Source organism: Physeter macrocephalus, chromosome 19 (assembly GCF_002837175.3).
Source record: "Physeter macrocephalus isolate SW-GA chromosome 19, ASM283717v5, whole genome shotgun sequence".
NCBI lineage: Eukaryota > Metazoa > Chordata > Mammalia > Artiodactyla > Physeteridae > Physeter > Physeter macrocephalus.
Window position 1 is genome coordinate 48,372,035 of NC_041232.1, and position 17,672 is coordinate 48,389,706.

At 37.9% G+C, this 17,672-nt stretch overlaps 1 protein-coding gene across 1 annotated transcript in view; it reads left to right on the top strand.

Annotated features, from left to right (window-relative positions):
- GALNT1 (polypeptide N-acetylgalactosaminyltransferase 1) overlaps positions 1 to 17,672 on the top strand; it is an 82,506-nt gene that overhangs the window by 45,399 nt on the left and 19,435 nt on the right. The window contains exons 4-9 of the mRNA XM_007119797.4: positions 2,309 to 2,475; positions 7,884 to 8,091; positions 12,563 to 12,733; positions 14,828 to 14,945; positions 16,414 to 16,594; positions 17,474 to 17,613. Coding sequence (XP_007119859.2) covers positions 2,309 to 2,475; positions 7,884 to 8,091; positions 12,563 to 12,733; positions 14,828 to 14,945; positions 16,414 to 16,594; positions 17,474 to 17,613 — 985 coding nt within the window. The remainder of the gene's footprint in view (positions 1 to 2,308; positions 2,476 to 7,883; positions 8,092 to 12,562; positions 12,734 to 14,827; positions 14,946 to 16,413; positions 16,595 to 17,473; positions 17,614 to 17,672) is intronic.

Sequence of the window (17,672 nt, forward strand, 5' to 3'; positions counted from 1 at the left end):
AGCAACTTTACAGTCACCATAACTGTTTTCTGTTTCCCAATTCTCCTATAATAATAAGTAGGATTAATTTGTGAAAAAGGATTACATATGACTTAATATGATTCAGTTAAATAATATTAGAAAGTCTTTTTCTGAACGCCCCTTACCCATACACAAGCTATTCCTGACTTCACAGTCCTGCTCCAGTAGTCTGTGAGTCAGGTATACTACATGCACCTTCCCATGAAAACATGAGTGTCTTGGCTTGCTCACCTACAAGGTACCTGAAGCATAGTACTAATGAGATATCTATAATTTGGCCGCCATTTATAACAGAGTTTTGATAAATACTGTCCAAAAGTAATACTATTTGATATAATACTATTATATCAATACTATCTGAAAATAAATAATAAAATAGTACTATTTTCAGATAGTATTATTTGGAATGCCAAGAACCTTCCCATAGTTTTCCTTCCCATAGCCTAGGCAGCTAGTCTTTTGGACTTCACCTCTAGCCCAGACCTGGAGGGAGGGGATTGTAGAGAGGGTGGCAGGCTGTGTGGTATCCTTCTAGTGGATCTTGGTGTGAACACAAGGTGAGCAGGGAGTGGACTGTGACGTGGACATGGGCTGTGGTCTCAGGCGTCGGTGGATAGACAGTGAGGTTACTGGCGAGAGGAGAGGGAGGAGAGGGAGACGTGCTGTGAAAGGGAGTCTTGGGAACGGTGAAGGGGTGGGAGGGGTTGAAATGGGATTTAATGAAGAAGGACAATGGAAGCTGTTTGTTTCCCCTTTTCTCCTGGGAGGGAGGAGGGACCAGTGCTGATGGAGCTCCCTAGTGAACTCTCCTTCGTTTCTCCTTCTTTCAACCCCTTTATTTTTTTACCTTGCCATCTTTTTCCTCTTCTATTTTCCTTTTCTTCCAGCTGCCAATCAGCAGCCCTAGGGTGCCACATTTAGTAAGTAGGGTTATAGTGGCAGCTTCAGAAGAGGGCTTTTGTTGGTATTTTTTCTCAATTCTTCCCCCTTCTCTCCTTTCTCCGCTCCCACTGACAGGTAATAATAGACGAGATTGGAGAGACCACACAAGGTTTGAGGAGTTTACGAGAGCAAGAAAAAAAGGTGGATATAGAGGCTGGAACAACTCTTAAAATTTGGGGGTCCCTAAGAAAGAGTAATACATGCACTCTTTAGGAGAGGTTTTGTCCTAAAACAGATGCCTTGATGTCTGGTTACTTAGTGCTGTTGTTGCCCTCGGTTAGTCTGTTTCTAGCGGTTTCATCTAGCTAACAAGATTGAAAGAAGAGACCGGGCTTCCCTGGTGGCGCAGTGGTTGAGAATCCGCCTGCCAGTGCTGGGGACACGGGTTCGAGCCCTGGTCTGGGAGGATCCCACATGCCGCGGAGCAACTGGGCCCGTGAGCCACAACTACTGAGCCTGCACGTCTGGAGCCTGTGCTCCGCAACAAGAGAGGCCACGATAGTGACAGGCCTGCGCACCACGATGAAGAGTGGCCCCCGCTTGCCACAACTAGAGAAAGCCCTCGCACAGAAATGAAGACCTAACACAGCAAAAATAAATTAATTAATAAACTCCTACCCCCAACATCATCTTTAAAAAAAAAAAAAAAGAGAGACCATGTAGAATTAGTATATTGATTCTGTGTGCAGATATTTTGGGTGTGTTTGGTCTTTCTGATGGTTACATTTCTAAAGATAGTCTGTACTAAACAAGATGCATGTGGAAATTTCATTGTGGAGGGGGCAGCATCAAGACTGTGGAGCTCCCAGTTAGGCCCTGCCATTCCCTCCCTTGGTCCATCCTCTGCTTCTCATCTGTGAAATGTGGCTTCAGATACCTCACAGAACTATTAGGAAGCTTCAGTGACCAGTACATAATAGATACTCAGGAAATATTAGTTTCCTTCCTTTGTGGAAGGTAATCCTTTGCTTAGATTATTAAACTGTTAGACTGTAGTGGTTCTGATTTTTTTGTCCAATGGGATTCTTGAGATACGTTCACTTTGGGATTAATATAGCCTTAGTACATTATCCATTAAAACGAATCAACAGAAAACATGTCAGGAAAGAGGTGCCTGATTTTAAGAATATAATTAACATCTTTGAAATAGTTTTAATCTAACCATATAACTTTAAGTAGGTACTATTTTATTAAACATGCAACATTAACCAAAACTTAAATAAATGAAGTACTGAGAGTTGCACCACTAGAGCCACCTGTCTTATTCTTCTATTACCCCTTCTAGTCTGGGTTACTTGATTATGCTATTGTAACAGTTTTACAAAGGCATTTGCTTTGTCTCTAGGTGTAAAACAAAGGTGTATCCAGATAATCTTCCTACAACAAGTGTGGTGATTGTTTTCCATAATGAGGCTTGGAGCACACTTCTGCGAACTGTCCATAGTGTCATTAATCGCTCACCAAGACACATGCTAGAAGAAATTGTTCTAGTAGATGATGCCAGTGAAAGAGGTAAATTTTACATTTTAATGCCAATAATATGCTACACCTTTTGTCATTAATGGTTAAAAAACTAGTTGCTATCAATTTAACCTAATAATTTTATACAAACTTCTAATTTATCCTAAAAGTTATTTATGACGTTGGACTCATTTCACATATGCAAAAAATTTACACCCTTGTGAAACTTAAAATATTACTTTAATTAGCATTTAGTTTGTGTCACATCTTAATCTTGTTTTAAAAAGAAATCTATAAAAATTTATGCAGAACAGTGAGGAAAAAACCACGTAATTTTGTCAGGATTTTCTCTGTGGGAAGCTGCAACCCTGAGTCAGTGGAGAAAGATTGGCTCCTACTGAGAGCCATGAATAGAGAGATTTAGTTCCATGTACAGTGGGAAGCATCCCTGACAGCAAAACAGAGCCTGAGCTGGGTGAGTCTTAGTTCTCCAGATTCTTCTTAGGTTTTCCGTTTCCTCTATTCCTAAGTTCAGGAATAATCTATAGCTAGGTACATAAAGGGTGACGAAGGAATTTATGAAAAAGTGATATATAATATGTTTCTGATCTCATGATGAATCTCTACAGTGGCTCTTGCCCAGACATTCTTCCAAGAATCTCAGAATTTTTCACAGGCTTTTGTTTTTAACAGCACAGCTGTTCAGGATCATTGGTGTCATGTGTTTCCCCCAATATTCCTGTACTCACATGAGAAAAATTTGGAGGGAACTACGGAAAACGGCTCTTCCTTCCTTCCTTAAGCAGCCTTAAACTTCATGACCCATCTTTTCAACCTTTTTTGTTATTATCTTCAACTTTCTCACCTATCTCTCATTGCATCTGCTAAAATAGTTTAGTCAAGTATTATACCTTCTCCTCCCCGTGCTCACACCAAATATATACATTTAACCGTGATGAATTTAATCATTTCCTATCTTAATTATTGGGAGTAATTTACTCATTGATAACAATTTAAATCTTCTTACTTTGCCAGGTTGTAGAGGTACAAATGAAGAATAAGTTACAGCCCTGCTGTTTCAAGGGCCTTGTAGCTTACTTCCTTAATCTAATCAAGGAGATAGTTTATAATTACATAAAACATTTAATAATAATATATAACGTAATTAATGTCAAAATGAATGAGAGCTGTTATAAATTAAGAATACCACACTTAAATAATTACTGTTGACAGAAGTATAAACCCCACGTGGATAATTGTTAGCTAGGAGTTAATTAATCCCTTTTTAAGAAAATTAGCTGAAGTTAATTTTAGCAGTGATTCATACAGACATCTGTCCTGCAAGTGACTTTTACTTATATGTTGATATTTGTTAAATGTTCCTCAAGAAGAGATATTTTTCCTCAGATGAAATGATTTATTTTTCCAGTCCCCCCTTTGTTTTCTCCATTATTTTGTTGAGTGCCTGAGAAGGCTGTGAAATAGTAAGTTTTTTTAGGATGTGGCCTAACCACCAAGACTTACATGTCTGCAACCTGAAGTGACAAAGATAGTCATGTATCCCGGTTATCTTTTACGTCCCTCGCGTAGGGCCTTCTGAATCACTCCAGCCTTTGTAAACCTGTAATTGGAAACGTGTGGGCAGGTGTCGGCCTCCCTGCCCTGTCGGGCTTAGTCACTAAGCAGGACCCTGAGCGTCACCCCACAGCCCTGATCAGGGACCTGGCTCCTCTATATCTTCCTGCCTGGAAAGTCTCAGGCATCTGGGTCACCACTTCTGATATTTGGGAACCCCTGGGCATTGTGTTTTTGTGGTTGTAACTGCAGTCTTGCTATCCAGATTGAGAATTATCTAATCTTTCTTGTTTAGGTGGTAACTTTGGGCCCAGGAACCAGAGCCAGCTCTCTAAGTCCGCTCTTTCCTATTCATGAGGCACAGCCATGGCACCGTCATTTCTCACCTGGCCGATGAAGTAGACTAATTAGTCTCCCCACAGACACTCTCACCCCATCCTGTCTGTTCATGCTGCGTGCAGAGGGAGCTTTTAAACGTGCAGACCTGACCATGTCACTTCTCTGATTAAAACCTTTCCTCTAAACAAGGACCTACTGTATAGCACAGGGAACTATAGTCAGTATTCTGTAATAGCCTATAATGGAAAAGAATCTGAAAAAAATATATATGTATATATAACTGAATCACGTTGCTGTACACCTGAAACACTATAAATCAACTATACTTCAATTACAAGAAAAAGAAGCCTTCCCTCTCAGGCCTGCAGGACCTGGCCTCTGCCTGCAACTCCAGTCATACCTCAGATCATTCCCTGCCCACCCCAGCCCCTAGTTCCACTCCTATGTTTCCTCAGAATCAAGTTGCACTTAGAGAGGCTTTCCTGACCTCCTGCAACTGGGTCGTGTCCCTCTGAGCACCTCTCAGAACACTCTGTACTCCCACAGCTCTCCCCAGAGATTTACCTGTTTACTTGTCTATTTAATGACTGTCTCCCCCCACCCTGCCCCCCAGACAGGCACTATGACTCCATCAGGACTATGTGCTCAGCATTACCTCCTCGGTGTCCACAGTGCCTATCACACAGTAGACAGTCCAGAATATATTCAGTGAATGAAGGAAAGAGGAATCTACCAGTCAGTTGATCCTTATTTCTACTCCTTGTCTGCACAGACTTCCTAACTAGGTTGTGTAGTGTGCATAGTCTGCTCATGGCCTCAGGGTATTGGATTTCACTGTGAACCTGCTGAGTTGTCGGTAGCTCCATTTATTAAGTATGAAGTAGGTGCTATAATTAGCCCTATTTTATTGATTGAGCTAAATAAGACTTCGCATAAACCTAGGGCTTAACCTCTTAACTGCTATGGAGTCATGTCTGTCATAACTTTACTGTTAAGGGGTCTGTAATGAAGACGGAGTCTGGATGAATCCCTAGTTCATGTTCGAAGTTATGCAGTTGTCATCTCAGAAGGTTATGTTAAGATTTAGAATTGATATAATGTTCTTAATCTGAGATGACTATTGTTTTTCTCATTTTACACAAAAGGAAACAGGTTCTTATTTAAGTAGGGATTAGGAGTCAGACTTATTACACTCTAAATTCTTTGCTCTTTCTACTGCTCTTTAGAGTTCTGGCTAAGATTTCTCAGATGTTGCTGGGAGCAGTGAAATTCTCCCTGACATTCACTCTCTGACAGCCTCACAACTCCCTGATGCAGAGATGCCTAGGGATCCATTTATAGACTAACAGCTGTAAAGATACTCTAATAAAATAAGATTCTCTCTTATTTTTAGATGACATAGTACCTTCTAATCATAATCACTTAATACCCCCCCCATGGCTTCATTTTTATAAAATGAGGTTTGAATAAATAATTCCTAATCCCCCACCTAGCCCTGATTCCATAAGTCTATATCAGGTGTTAGGAAGATACCTATTTCTTAGCCATATTGCCTGAAAGCCACAAAGACATCAAACAAAGATGCCAAGAAAATTTGTTGAATAGCAACTTTTTTCAACTACCAGACCAGAGAATCATACATTTTTCATTTTAGTTATAGACAGGAGAGAATATTATAACTTTCAAAGATACGGGATTCAGGGATTAGATTGCTTTGATTCTTAATAAGCACTTTAAACTGTAATATTTTGGGGAAGACTTATTGGGCGACACAGTGTTTGTGACACAGCCAAATTTGACTGGTCTAAGGTACTAGAATATATCTCACACCTTATCACATGAGATTCTGTCAAACTCTGGACATAAAGCAATTTAAATTTGGATCAGGTTGGGTGAATCCACAGTCCTGAATTGTTCTCTTGGTAGTTCCCTTCTAGGATTTCTTGCTGTGGGTGAAAAGAGGGGCTTTGAAGTCAGGCAGACCTGGTTTGAATCTTGGATCTACCTCTTAATAAGCTGTGTCATCTTGATCAGTTCATTTAATATTCTGAGCCTTAGAGTTTCATGTCTAAAATATGTTTAATGACATCTCATAGGGTTGTTATGAGGATTAAATGAAATAAAATATGTAAAGAACCTGGCATTGTACTAAATAGACATAAAATGGTAAAATGTTGTTTTTCATTGGGGTTGGCACCACCCTCACCTTTTTTTTTACTCAGAATCAAGTTATGTATGTTTCTGACCCTAACATTTGGTTCATAAAATCATGGTGATCAGATTGGAGTTCTCCACATATTTTTCAGATTCTCTTTTTAGCCCAGATATTTTAGGAAGTGTATTAGCAGACATGGAAATGATTGGTGTTCTGGTGTAGTGGGACACAGAGGCCTTTTCTTCTTTCACAGTTTTCATAGTCCTGATTATTCCATTATTGAATCAGTCAGGTCTTAACCAGTTCCAATGGACCAGAACCATTCCACTACTATTTGTCTTTCCCTCTCCGCTACGTAGGGAGCCCTTTGGATTCCCACGTTTAGTATTTAAAGAGCCCCTTAATACTTACACCCTGACCTCCGTTACTGGGGTCCCAGGACAGAGCTAGTCATAGGAGTCCTAGTAGCTCCATGTCAAGTTTTTCCTTCCCTGGAGAGACTGTCCTTGTACTTGTTGTAATGGGGACAAATTGGAAAGACATTTGATCACCATCCATCACTTCTCTGGCATAAGCACCATGAACTAACCTGATCTGAAAAGTTTCCTGTCTTTGGTTTGAGGAAGTGGAACCTTTTCTGCTTTTTAAAATCAATTATGTATTTTGGAGGCAGGAAATCCTTGGCTTAGGAGCATAACCTCTACCTGATCTCTCTAGGATAGCTGCTGATTTCATCACCCATTCACTCTCCCTTTCTCTTTTCCTCTTCAATTGCCCTTCCCTCTGGAAACCTTTTTTACTTAGACCGACCTGTCTGGTTAGGGTTCTGTTTGGTCTTGCAGCTCCAGTCCAGCATTCTCATCTAGCTTGACCTCATTTCCCACCTCCTGAAAAAGAACTACATAGTCAGAGACTGTGATAATCTATAAGACAATTTGTTTCTGCCTTTGAAGAAACCCCACAATTTTCCAAACTCTAACAGCTATTGCGTATTGTGTTCTTTCTCTCTATTGAGGTCTGGATTTAATTCTCTTGAACTACCTTCTTTCTGTTCCTGATCCTTAAGCATGATTAGAGAAAAGGAGAATTGAGCCTGATGGAGAGCTGCTTAGAGAAGTGTGGTAACGTGCCTTTGACTGAGCCTGAGCCCAGAGGCTCTCCCCTAATTCTTCGTGTAACAAAGGAGAGGCAGTTCTGGTACATTCGCTCAGGAAATAAAAAGGCTTCCTAAGTGAAACGGGTTTGTGAGTCAGGGAGCCTCACTGAAAGTGCTCAGTAGGTATGTGTTGAATGAATATTGCAAACCAAAATTGCCTTCCATCTGGATAATGCCAGCTCACAATTTTTTCATGTTATTTTTTAAAATTTGTTTTGTTTTATTAATTTTCAGACTTTTTGAAAAGACCTCTAGAGAGTTATGTGAAAAAATTAAAAGTACCAGTTCACGTAATTCGAATGGAGCAACGTTCTGGATTGATCAGAGCTAGGTTAAAAGGAGCTGCAGTGTCTAAAGGCCAAGTGATCACCTTTTTAGATGCTCACTGTGAATGTACAGTGGGGTGGCTGGAGCCTCTCTTAGCCAGGATCAAACATGACAGGTAATTTTCTGGAGTCTATAAATTGTTTTCAGTGCATTTGTCCTAAACTTTGGTAAGTTGCAAAATTCCATGTTTTTAAATAAATATAAAAATACATTCCTTTAAAATACCCATGAAGAGTACTCTAAACTAAATATGAACAAGACCATGTTCTAAAGTCTGGAAGGAATGTTTGCAGACTGTGTTGTTAATGAGGATGGATTAGGAAACATGTTAGGATGTATACTATATGCTCTTTTCACTAAACGGGAGCAGAACAGATAGACACGGATCTCAGGGAAGGTAGGATAAAGCCCTTTACTTGCCCCTGCTCTCTAAGGCTGACACTGGGGCGTGAGCAGGTCATCTCCTCTCTGTCTGCATCCTTACTGGGACTGTATCTCTCAGCCTGTAGCACAAAGTAGAGGGGAGATACACATTGTCTCCTGAAATGCTTGACTGTATGGAAAAGGACTGTAATCTTGGATAATACAGGTAGAACATTGGGAGCAGTGCAAGCTCATGGTTGTAGTCTTTCATGATGCACAATTTTCAAAGAATTACCTCCTGCTGGGCTTGGCCTTAGCTCCTAGATATGAGGAGACAACCTAACTTCAGTCTGCAAGACCTATGTTAGTTGAATTTCTGCTTGCCATTGAAGTTTGAACCAGAGGCTGTCTGTGTCAACTTAACATTAAGGTTTAGATTTCAGCAGGGTAAACTTTTACTAGTCACGTAGAGCATAGTGGGAGCCAAAGTCATTGCATCTATTCTGTTTGTAAGCAAATGCTGGACCTACATCTCCGCCCACCGCCCCCCCCCATTTTTTTTTTTTTTTTTTTGGCCGTGCCACCCGGCATGTGGGATCTTAGTTCCCTGACCTGGGATCAAACCTATGCCCCCTGCATTAGGAGCATGGAGTCTTAACCACTGGACCGCCAAGGAAGTCCCCATCTCTCCCCTTTCACAGATGAATTGCCTGGGCAATGAGAAGATACAGTAGCTTTAGGAAGAAGAACACTGCCTGAAGAAGAAATAGGATATTTCTGTAAATTGTTTTCTATATGTAACAGATGACTGATTTAGGAAGTGTTCGCTTGTGTAAAGACAATGTGTAACCTTTATGAAGCAGAAGCCTGGACCCATGGAGAGAAAGCAATGTGAGGTGATGACAGAAATATGAAAGGGAAATTGGCTGAAATAACAACCACAACAACTTCCAGTTGGGCTTGTGTGGTAGATTAGGTATCCTGAATAACGTTTCCAACTGAAAAAGCTAAGTGCTGGATAAATACAAAACACATTTTTTAAAAAAGATTTATTTATTATTTATTTATTTCATTTATTTTTGGCTGCGTCGGGTCTTAGTTGCAGCACGCAGGATCTTCATTGAGGCACACAGGATTTTTCATTGCGGCTCATGGGCTTCTCTCTAGTTGTGGCATGCAGGTTTTTCTCTCTGTAGTTGTGGCGCTTGGGCTCCGGAGCACGTGTGCTCTGTAGTTTGCGGCACACAGTCTCTCTAGTAGAGGCGCGAGAGAGCTCAGTATTTGTGGCGTGCGGGCTTAGTTGCCCTGCAGCATGTGGGGTCTTAGTTCCCTGACCAGGGTTCAGACCTATGTCCCCTGCATTGTAAGGTGGATTTTTTACCACTAGACCACCAGGGAAGTCCCCAAAAAACATTTTTAAATGCATCACCAAGTTGGCAGCAAAGTAAGAAATTTTGCAGATCTCAGAACAAAGTGCGAACAAGTAAAGCAGTCTGGGCACTAAAGCCAGCTTTCACTTGTACGGTTTCTGCTGAACTTAGGGGGCACTGAGCTTCTGCCTTGAAAGACAAACAGATGGGAGGATGGGAGCCAAGGCCTGGGCCCTGCCTGCAGTGGGAAGACGAATAGCAAACACTTGTATAAAGCTAGGCTCCTGATGTCTGTACTTCTGTGTTAGAATGAGAAATGAATCCCACCACACCAAAGACAACTTGGCTGTTTCAACGTTGGTATGGGGTGGAGGAGGGGTCGGATCTCCCCTAAGAATTTGTAAGCAGAACAGAGAAAAGGGGTACCAATTCAGCTCTTTTTATGAGACTAGTATAACCTTGATATGAAACCAGAACAGATGTGGAAAATTACTCAAACCCACTCATGAATGCTAATACGAAAATCTCACAGCACCAGCAAACTGAATCCAGCTGAGATTTATTAATATCATATCAACATATATATATATTTTTATTTATATATAAGTAAAACATATCATATATCAATGTATGTAACATATCATTACTACTTGGTTTAGTGTAATATTACAAAACCAATTCACATAATATACCCTACTAACATACTTCTGAAACTTTGATTAAAACTCTGTAATCACTTTAGTAGATACAGAAAAAAGGGTTCATTTATGATTAAAATGAACATTGATTTATGATTAAAAATACTTAGTAAACTATTATAGAATGGAAATTTACTAATTTAAGAAGCTAAACTAATTTAATTTAGCTACACACACACACTCCCTTAACTAGCAAACATCATATCAATAGAGAAATGCAGAAAGTATTTTTGGAAGATATTGCACAAGATAAGAATGCCCTGAATTATTACTGTTACTCAGTATTATTAGAAGATTTTATTAGATTTTTTTTTTATTGATTGATTTTTTTTTATTTATTATTAGATTTTCCAGTAATTTAAGAAATAAATAAAGGGTATAAGAATTAGAAAGGAAAAAAACAAGTGCTGTCAATTGAAAAGGATGTGTTTTTTACGAAGAAAAGTAAACTATACACAAAGTAGTAGAAATAATAAGAATTTAGCAGTGTAGCCAAACATAAGATCACCATAGAAAAGTCAGTTGCCTTCTCCATACCAGCAGGAAGAGTTAGAAAATATAATGTAAAAAGAAGAAAAGAAATGATACCATTTATAATAGCAATGGAAATCATAGGCTATAATTAGGAATGTGTTTAACAAATGATGCATGAAATAGAAAACTGTTGAAATTCATTGGAAAATAATCTGAGCAGAGAGAAGGATAATGTTCATGGATAGAAAAGTCAATATAAAAATGTCATTTCTCTCCACATTGATCTATATAAATTCAATGTGTTTCTAATTGAAAATTTCAACAGAATTTTCTTGGAGAAACTGGCTGATTCTAACATTTATCTGGAAATACACATTTTAAAAAATAGCTAAAATACCCCTGAAAAAGAGGAGTCAAGTACAACTGGGCCTGCCCTACTAGACATCAAGACTTATTTTAAAGCTGTTTTAATTGTGGCAGTGACGTATTGATGCAGGAATTCACAAATAGACTAGTGAAACAGAGCCACTCCATGTTTCTATGAAAACTTGATTTATGACAGAGCAGGCACTTATGATTACAGCAGAAGAAAAAAAAAAAAGACCATTAGATAAATAGTGCTAGAACAATTGGTCATCCATAAGGAAAATAAACGAAGTTGGACACTTACTGCATGTAATACCCAAAATCAATTTCATAAGGATTAAAGATAAACATGAAAGGCAAAAATATAATTCTTTTTGAAGATAACATGGGAGAATATCTTTATGATTTGGGAGTAAGGAAAGATTTCTCAAATAAGACACCAGTAAGATGGGGAGGATATCACATACTCTAAAATGTGGCTCCCAAGGGCTCTGAGCAGAGGGCACTGTTTCTCAGAAGGGGCTGTGGGCATGTGTGTTTTCTCAAGTTTATAAAAATCACAATACCAAAAGAAAAATATTTCAGAGTGCATGTTCAGACAATTTGTATGAAGAAATACAAACTGCAGGAAAAATACTCTCTCTAATCATTAGAAAAGATAAATTTTTTAAATCCAGAGATAACTATGTAACATTATTATAGTAACAGAATTGCAAGAAAATAGCATCCAAAGTTGATAGTATTATAAGGAATCTGTATATACATATACATATAACACTTTTGGAAAGAAGTTATGAGTAGTGCCACAAAAAGTTCTTTCCTTTAAATTCGCTTATCTCACTCCTGGAAGTTCACTCTTAAAGCAAAAGTGAAATATTTATATATGAACATGGTCACTTAGTATCTTAATAGCAAAAATCTATAAGAAACACAAATGTCCAGAAGTCATTTATTAAAATCGTTAGCTTAAAATTATTAAATACGTAGTCATTAGAATTATTAAATATATAGTCATTAAAAGTTATTTTTGAATACTATAGAAATATTTGAAGTACTTTTACATGTGGCAAATATATAAAAGTATGAATGGAAGAGGGATGGAAGGTTGTTTTCAATAAGTTATAAATAAATATGATAAATAATTATGATGCTAGCTTGGTAGGATATAGCAGGGAATTTTTTCACCATTATCCTTAACATAATAGAATGTATTTTTATTTTTAAAACACTTAGTATACACTTGTTATATAGTTGTTACGATAGCCCTCAAAAAAGAAGGTTTTAAAAGATTTTTAATTTGCTTTTATGATTTTAGGAAGACAGTGGTCTGTCCTATCATTGATGTGATCAGTGATGATACTTTTGAGTACATGGCAGGTTCTGACATGACCTATGGTGGATTCAACTGGAAGCTCAATTTTCGCTGGTATCCTGTTCCCCAAAGAGAAATGGACAGAAGGAAAGGTGATCGAACTCTTCCTGTGAGGTAATTGATTTGTCAAACATTTTCCCTAATGTGTTATTGGCAGGGGATTGTGAAGCTTTGGGGATCATATTAGAAGGATTATACGTGTATTTTGAAAGACACGAAGGATTTGTGCACCGTATATGTAGTTAAGAGCCATCTTTCATGTGTATCATTATTTCAAAGAGGGATTTTTTTTTCCTCTGATGAATTAATAAAATTCGAATTTTTCATTTCTATAAATCTAGTGCCTGTGAGAAATGATGGTGACATGCATATGTTCTTTCATTCCTATATGAACAACATTTTGCAAATCTATAATTTATGCTTTAATTCAGTTGTTAGGGATAATAATATTTAACTTAAACCATCCCTTAATTAATTGTAAGTGCCAATATGTGAAAATAATACCTAAAACTGGGTAATAAAATGTAAAATGTAAGATTTTAAATTCAGACAGGTACCATCTGATAAGGTTAGAAAAAGCTTGTTTCAAATATAAAAATAACTAGAATTGACAAAAGTATAAAAAAGGATTTCCATTAATGCATTTCTGCTTTTTCTTTTGTTCTATATTTGGTCTTATATAGATTTTTTTCAGAAAGGGATAAAAACCTTCATGCCCTTCAGGACCTTTAGACAGAGACCTTAAGCCTTCTGAGCCATCCTAGGATTCCAGTTGCATCAGCCTGCTCCTTCTGTAGTAATTGAGAGTTCCTGCAGCACTAGGCTTTTTAGCCTTCTCCTCTCCAGGAGAGGAGAAGGCTTCCCAGATCTGTCTTCCTTTGAATTAAGTCCAGTTCTGACAAAGTTGAAGAGAGGTTTCACTAATTCTGTGCTCTTTCTCCCTAGCCAGCCCGAGTCCTTTCCTAGTAAAGGGACTTTTCCACTCTTTTGGTGACAGTTCAAATCACCATCTAAACCAGGGGTCACTAAACATTCCATACATGATGGACTTCTTTGAAAAATCTGATAAAAGCTTTGAGTCTTCTCTGAAGTGGGACTGGGGGTGGGAGGCAGGGATGCACATGTGCAAACAGAAGGGTTTACATACAAGTCTAGGAAATTTAGAGAGATCCCCAAACCTAGGTCAAGAAACCCCTGCACTAAATGATAATGCTGTCAGCCTATTTCCTTTGACTCCTAAGATATTAGACTTTCTCATTCTTTTTTCTCTTCTAAAATCAAAGTAAGTCCTAACTTCTTTGTGGAAACAACTATTTCTACTGGAAAAGCAAATGCTGCCACCCTCACCAGTGCATGGAATGAGTATGTTTTAGGGTTACATAGGTAGCCAGTTCATCCTAAAATATGGTCTCCATAGTGTCCTGTCCCTGGAACTTAATTACGGTCTCCTAGTTGGAACCCAATTTTTCCCCATATTCATTCTTCAAGGAAACCAATATTTGGTATTCATTTATTTAAATCCTCCTTCATTATCATTTCTCTGCTTAAGTCTACCTATTCCCACCCACTCTACATACCTAGGCCATGTTTTGAGGCAGAGAATTTACCATACTTGGTCAGGATGATGATCTCCTTACTTAGGAGGAGTATGTTGATTTTATTCTGTCCTTCATCTCCTTCCTTAAAGGTTGAGGGAAAGGGCTGCATTGCTTTCGTCCTGTTTAGTCTTACATCTTGGCAATATTTGCCACCCCTTAGAACCTGGCGTGTTAGAGCTGCTAACATGAGTCCAGTTGGTTAATGTGGTCAACTGCATTTATGGTTGCTTGGAACTATGGAGTAGATACACAGTCAGATGGAGAGGATTATGAGAAATAGGTTCAGTTTAAGGAGTTTGGGATAGAAGCTCAGTCAGGACCTGAGGATTAAGAAAGGTACTGAAGACAGTAAGAGCCCTTGGGACTGGGCAGGGAAGGGTGTCCAGGCAGAGAAGGATGTCCAGGTAGGAGCTGTGACAGCACGACTGGGGTGCAGGTCCAGCATAAAAACAAAGAAAGCCCTGGGAGCCTGTGAAAGTTTCTGAAGAGTGTGAGAATAAGCATTTATTCTGTAGTTACAAACAGTTATAAAACTACTTTTAAAAACAAAAACTGATAATAAATTTTAAATTGTTACAATTAACGGTATAGTGTTATGATTGAATTTCAGAACACCTACAATGGCAGGAGGCCTTTTTTCAATAGACAGAGATTACTTTCAGGAAATTGGAACATATGATGCTGGAATGGATATTTGGGGAGGAGAAAACCTAGAAATTTCCTTTAGGGTAAGTTCCCTTTGAAAAAAGTAATCTGTATAACCTCAAATATGGATATGCTTTAAATATTTATGTTATCTCTAAATAAAAATTAAAAAGTGAATTTAATATGAGTTTAATCAGACTTCACAGCCTTCAGCCCATAAAAAGTTTGGTGATACTATTAAAGGTTCATTATAAACTATTTTAAGCAAATAATTCAGTTATATTACTAGTCCACCTGTAAAACTTATATAAGATTCCCCTGTTGTCTTTGTTACTTTCAAGGAAGTAATTCAAACTCTAAAAATAAACAAAAATAACACATAGTTTGTAGATGCTACTTTGTTACTTAACTGCCAAAAACATAATTTCACTTTCTTTAATATGCTTTGTCCTTCTGGTTTGAAAATTGTTTTCTCTTATTTAAACCTGGTCACTTTACCAGCTTTATATTTTTCCCCATAAAAAGAAAAAGGCAAAAGAATTCTGAAATTATTCTAAATTAATGTAACCCAATCAACCTTAAGTCTTATTTATTTCCTGTTCACAAAAAACAACATATTTTTAAAATGACATAGTGTATTTCTGAAAATAATGAACTTTAGACACATGGCCTATAGTGGAAATCACACTGAACTGCACTGAAGTCTAACCCAGCTAGCTTGCTGTGTTCCTGGTAGATAGCTTTGCTCTTTATAAAAGGAGAGGTTTGAACTCCAGATCATCTTGGAGATCCTACTTAGCTGTATCACTTTATGATCCTGTGAAAATGTTAAGGTAGGCACACGGAATATTTAACAAAATCAAAATTTTTCAAAATGTATTTTAATTGAAAATAGATTTTTGACTTACGGAAAAATGTATTTTGAAAGGATAATTTCGTTAAGGATGTGAAACCACAGTTAATGATCTTTCTTTTACCCCTTTTTTGTTTTTATTCTCACAAACACCATAGAGTGTGCTCTCACTGTCCACTGAATAACTCACGAGTAATGAAGTTTAGATTCCTAGGTTCTGTTTAATGTACAGGTTGTGACAGGTTTGGAGAAGGAGGAACAGATAGGACTCTGGCTGAATACTGCATGGTCACCAAAGTTTTCTGACCATGAACCATATTAATAAATATACACACAACCCATAATATAAACATTTCATGAAACAGTATGTCCTTGTTAGTACTGGTTGCAATTAATCAAATTTGAATTTTATGACCCTTGTAAGAGTGACGGCCTGCAGTTAGAGAAATACTGCTGTGGACCTCAAGTCTTTTCTGTATTTTGCATTTACCTATCTTTCTGAATTTAACCTTCAGCTTCTGGTTTGATCAGAACCAAATATTGAGGAAGCACTGGCTTTGGGACCATATAGCAGGAGCTCCACTGTACGCCCTTGATTCTGTGAAATTCCAGCTATGAAACTCAATAGATGTGAACCGTTTTTTTTTTTTATATAATTATCAGTGTTTAAAACTAGTCTTCTTTGCTGTTGTTTTCAGATTTGGCAGTGTGGAGGAACTTTGGAGATTGTTACTTGCTCACATGTTGGACATGTGTTTCGGAAAGCTACACCCTACACGTTTCCAGGAGGCACAGGGCAGATTATCAATAAAAATAACAGACGACTTGCAGAAGTGTGGATGGATGAATTCAAGAATTTCTTCTATATAATTTCTCCAGGTTAGCATTATTATGCATTAGAAATACAAAACTAACTTTCTTGGTCTGATCCTAATGCATTCTGAAGAGAGATAAGAAGGAGTGGAAGAGAACCTCTGAGCAGAGGCGAGACACCTACCTCATAGGTTGTTGTAAGGAGTAAAGGAAGTCACATACAGTATAGAAGGTGCTTAGCAGAATGCCTGGTGTATGTCATTAACAATAACAATACATGATCCAGTCTTGCAGAAGTCATTATTGGTCCAGGTGCTTTCCATGTTTTTTTTTTTAAAACCTAACTGCAACATTTAACATGTATATGAAAGCGTCAAGTATTTCAAGGCCAGTGCAGAGCCCTGTAACATGCCTCCAGGGACTTCTCTCCAGGAGTTTTTCTCTGCTGTTCTGAGTTTTGTGGCAACAGCTGTTCCATCAGCTATAAATCTGCCTGGCATTGTTACCATTCCATCCTCTTCCAATCACCACAAGACTGTGCAGTGGCAGCGCACACAATTCATTGAGCTGTGAGAGAGAAACCTGACTGGAAACAATTGCTCTGTTTAACCTCTGTTTCATATTTGGGCAAAACTGGTCTTTATTTTTGTTTTTGCCTTAACAAATATTAAACTTTTCTGACCCCATATAACTTACATTTGTGTGTAATATTATTAGCATGTATATCGTTCTCAGATAAATTTAATTTTTCTTTGAAAAACACATTTATATATTTCCTTGTTTTATACTTTGGGAGGTGGATTTATGGTATGTCACTTGTGTAGTCACACATCACCAAAATGATACCACTTTTCCTGTTTGACTGGCTTTTTAGATGCAATATATAAATAGAAATGTGTTACCTAACGGAACATTAATAATTCAGTCACTTATTTCTTTTAACAGGTGTTACAAAGGTAGATTATGGAGATATATCATCAAGACTTGGTCTAAGACACAAACTTCAATGCAGACCTTTCTCTTGGTACCTAGAGAATATATATCCTGATTCTCAGATTCCACGTCACTATTTCTCTTTGGGAGAGGTAAAAAAAAAAAAAAAAAAAAAAAAAAATATATATATATATATATATATATATATATA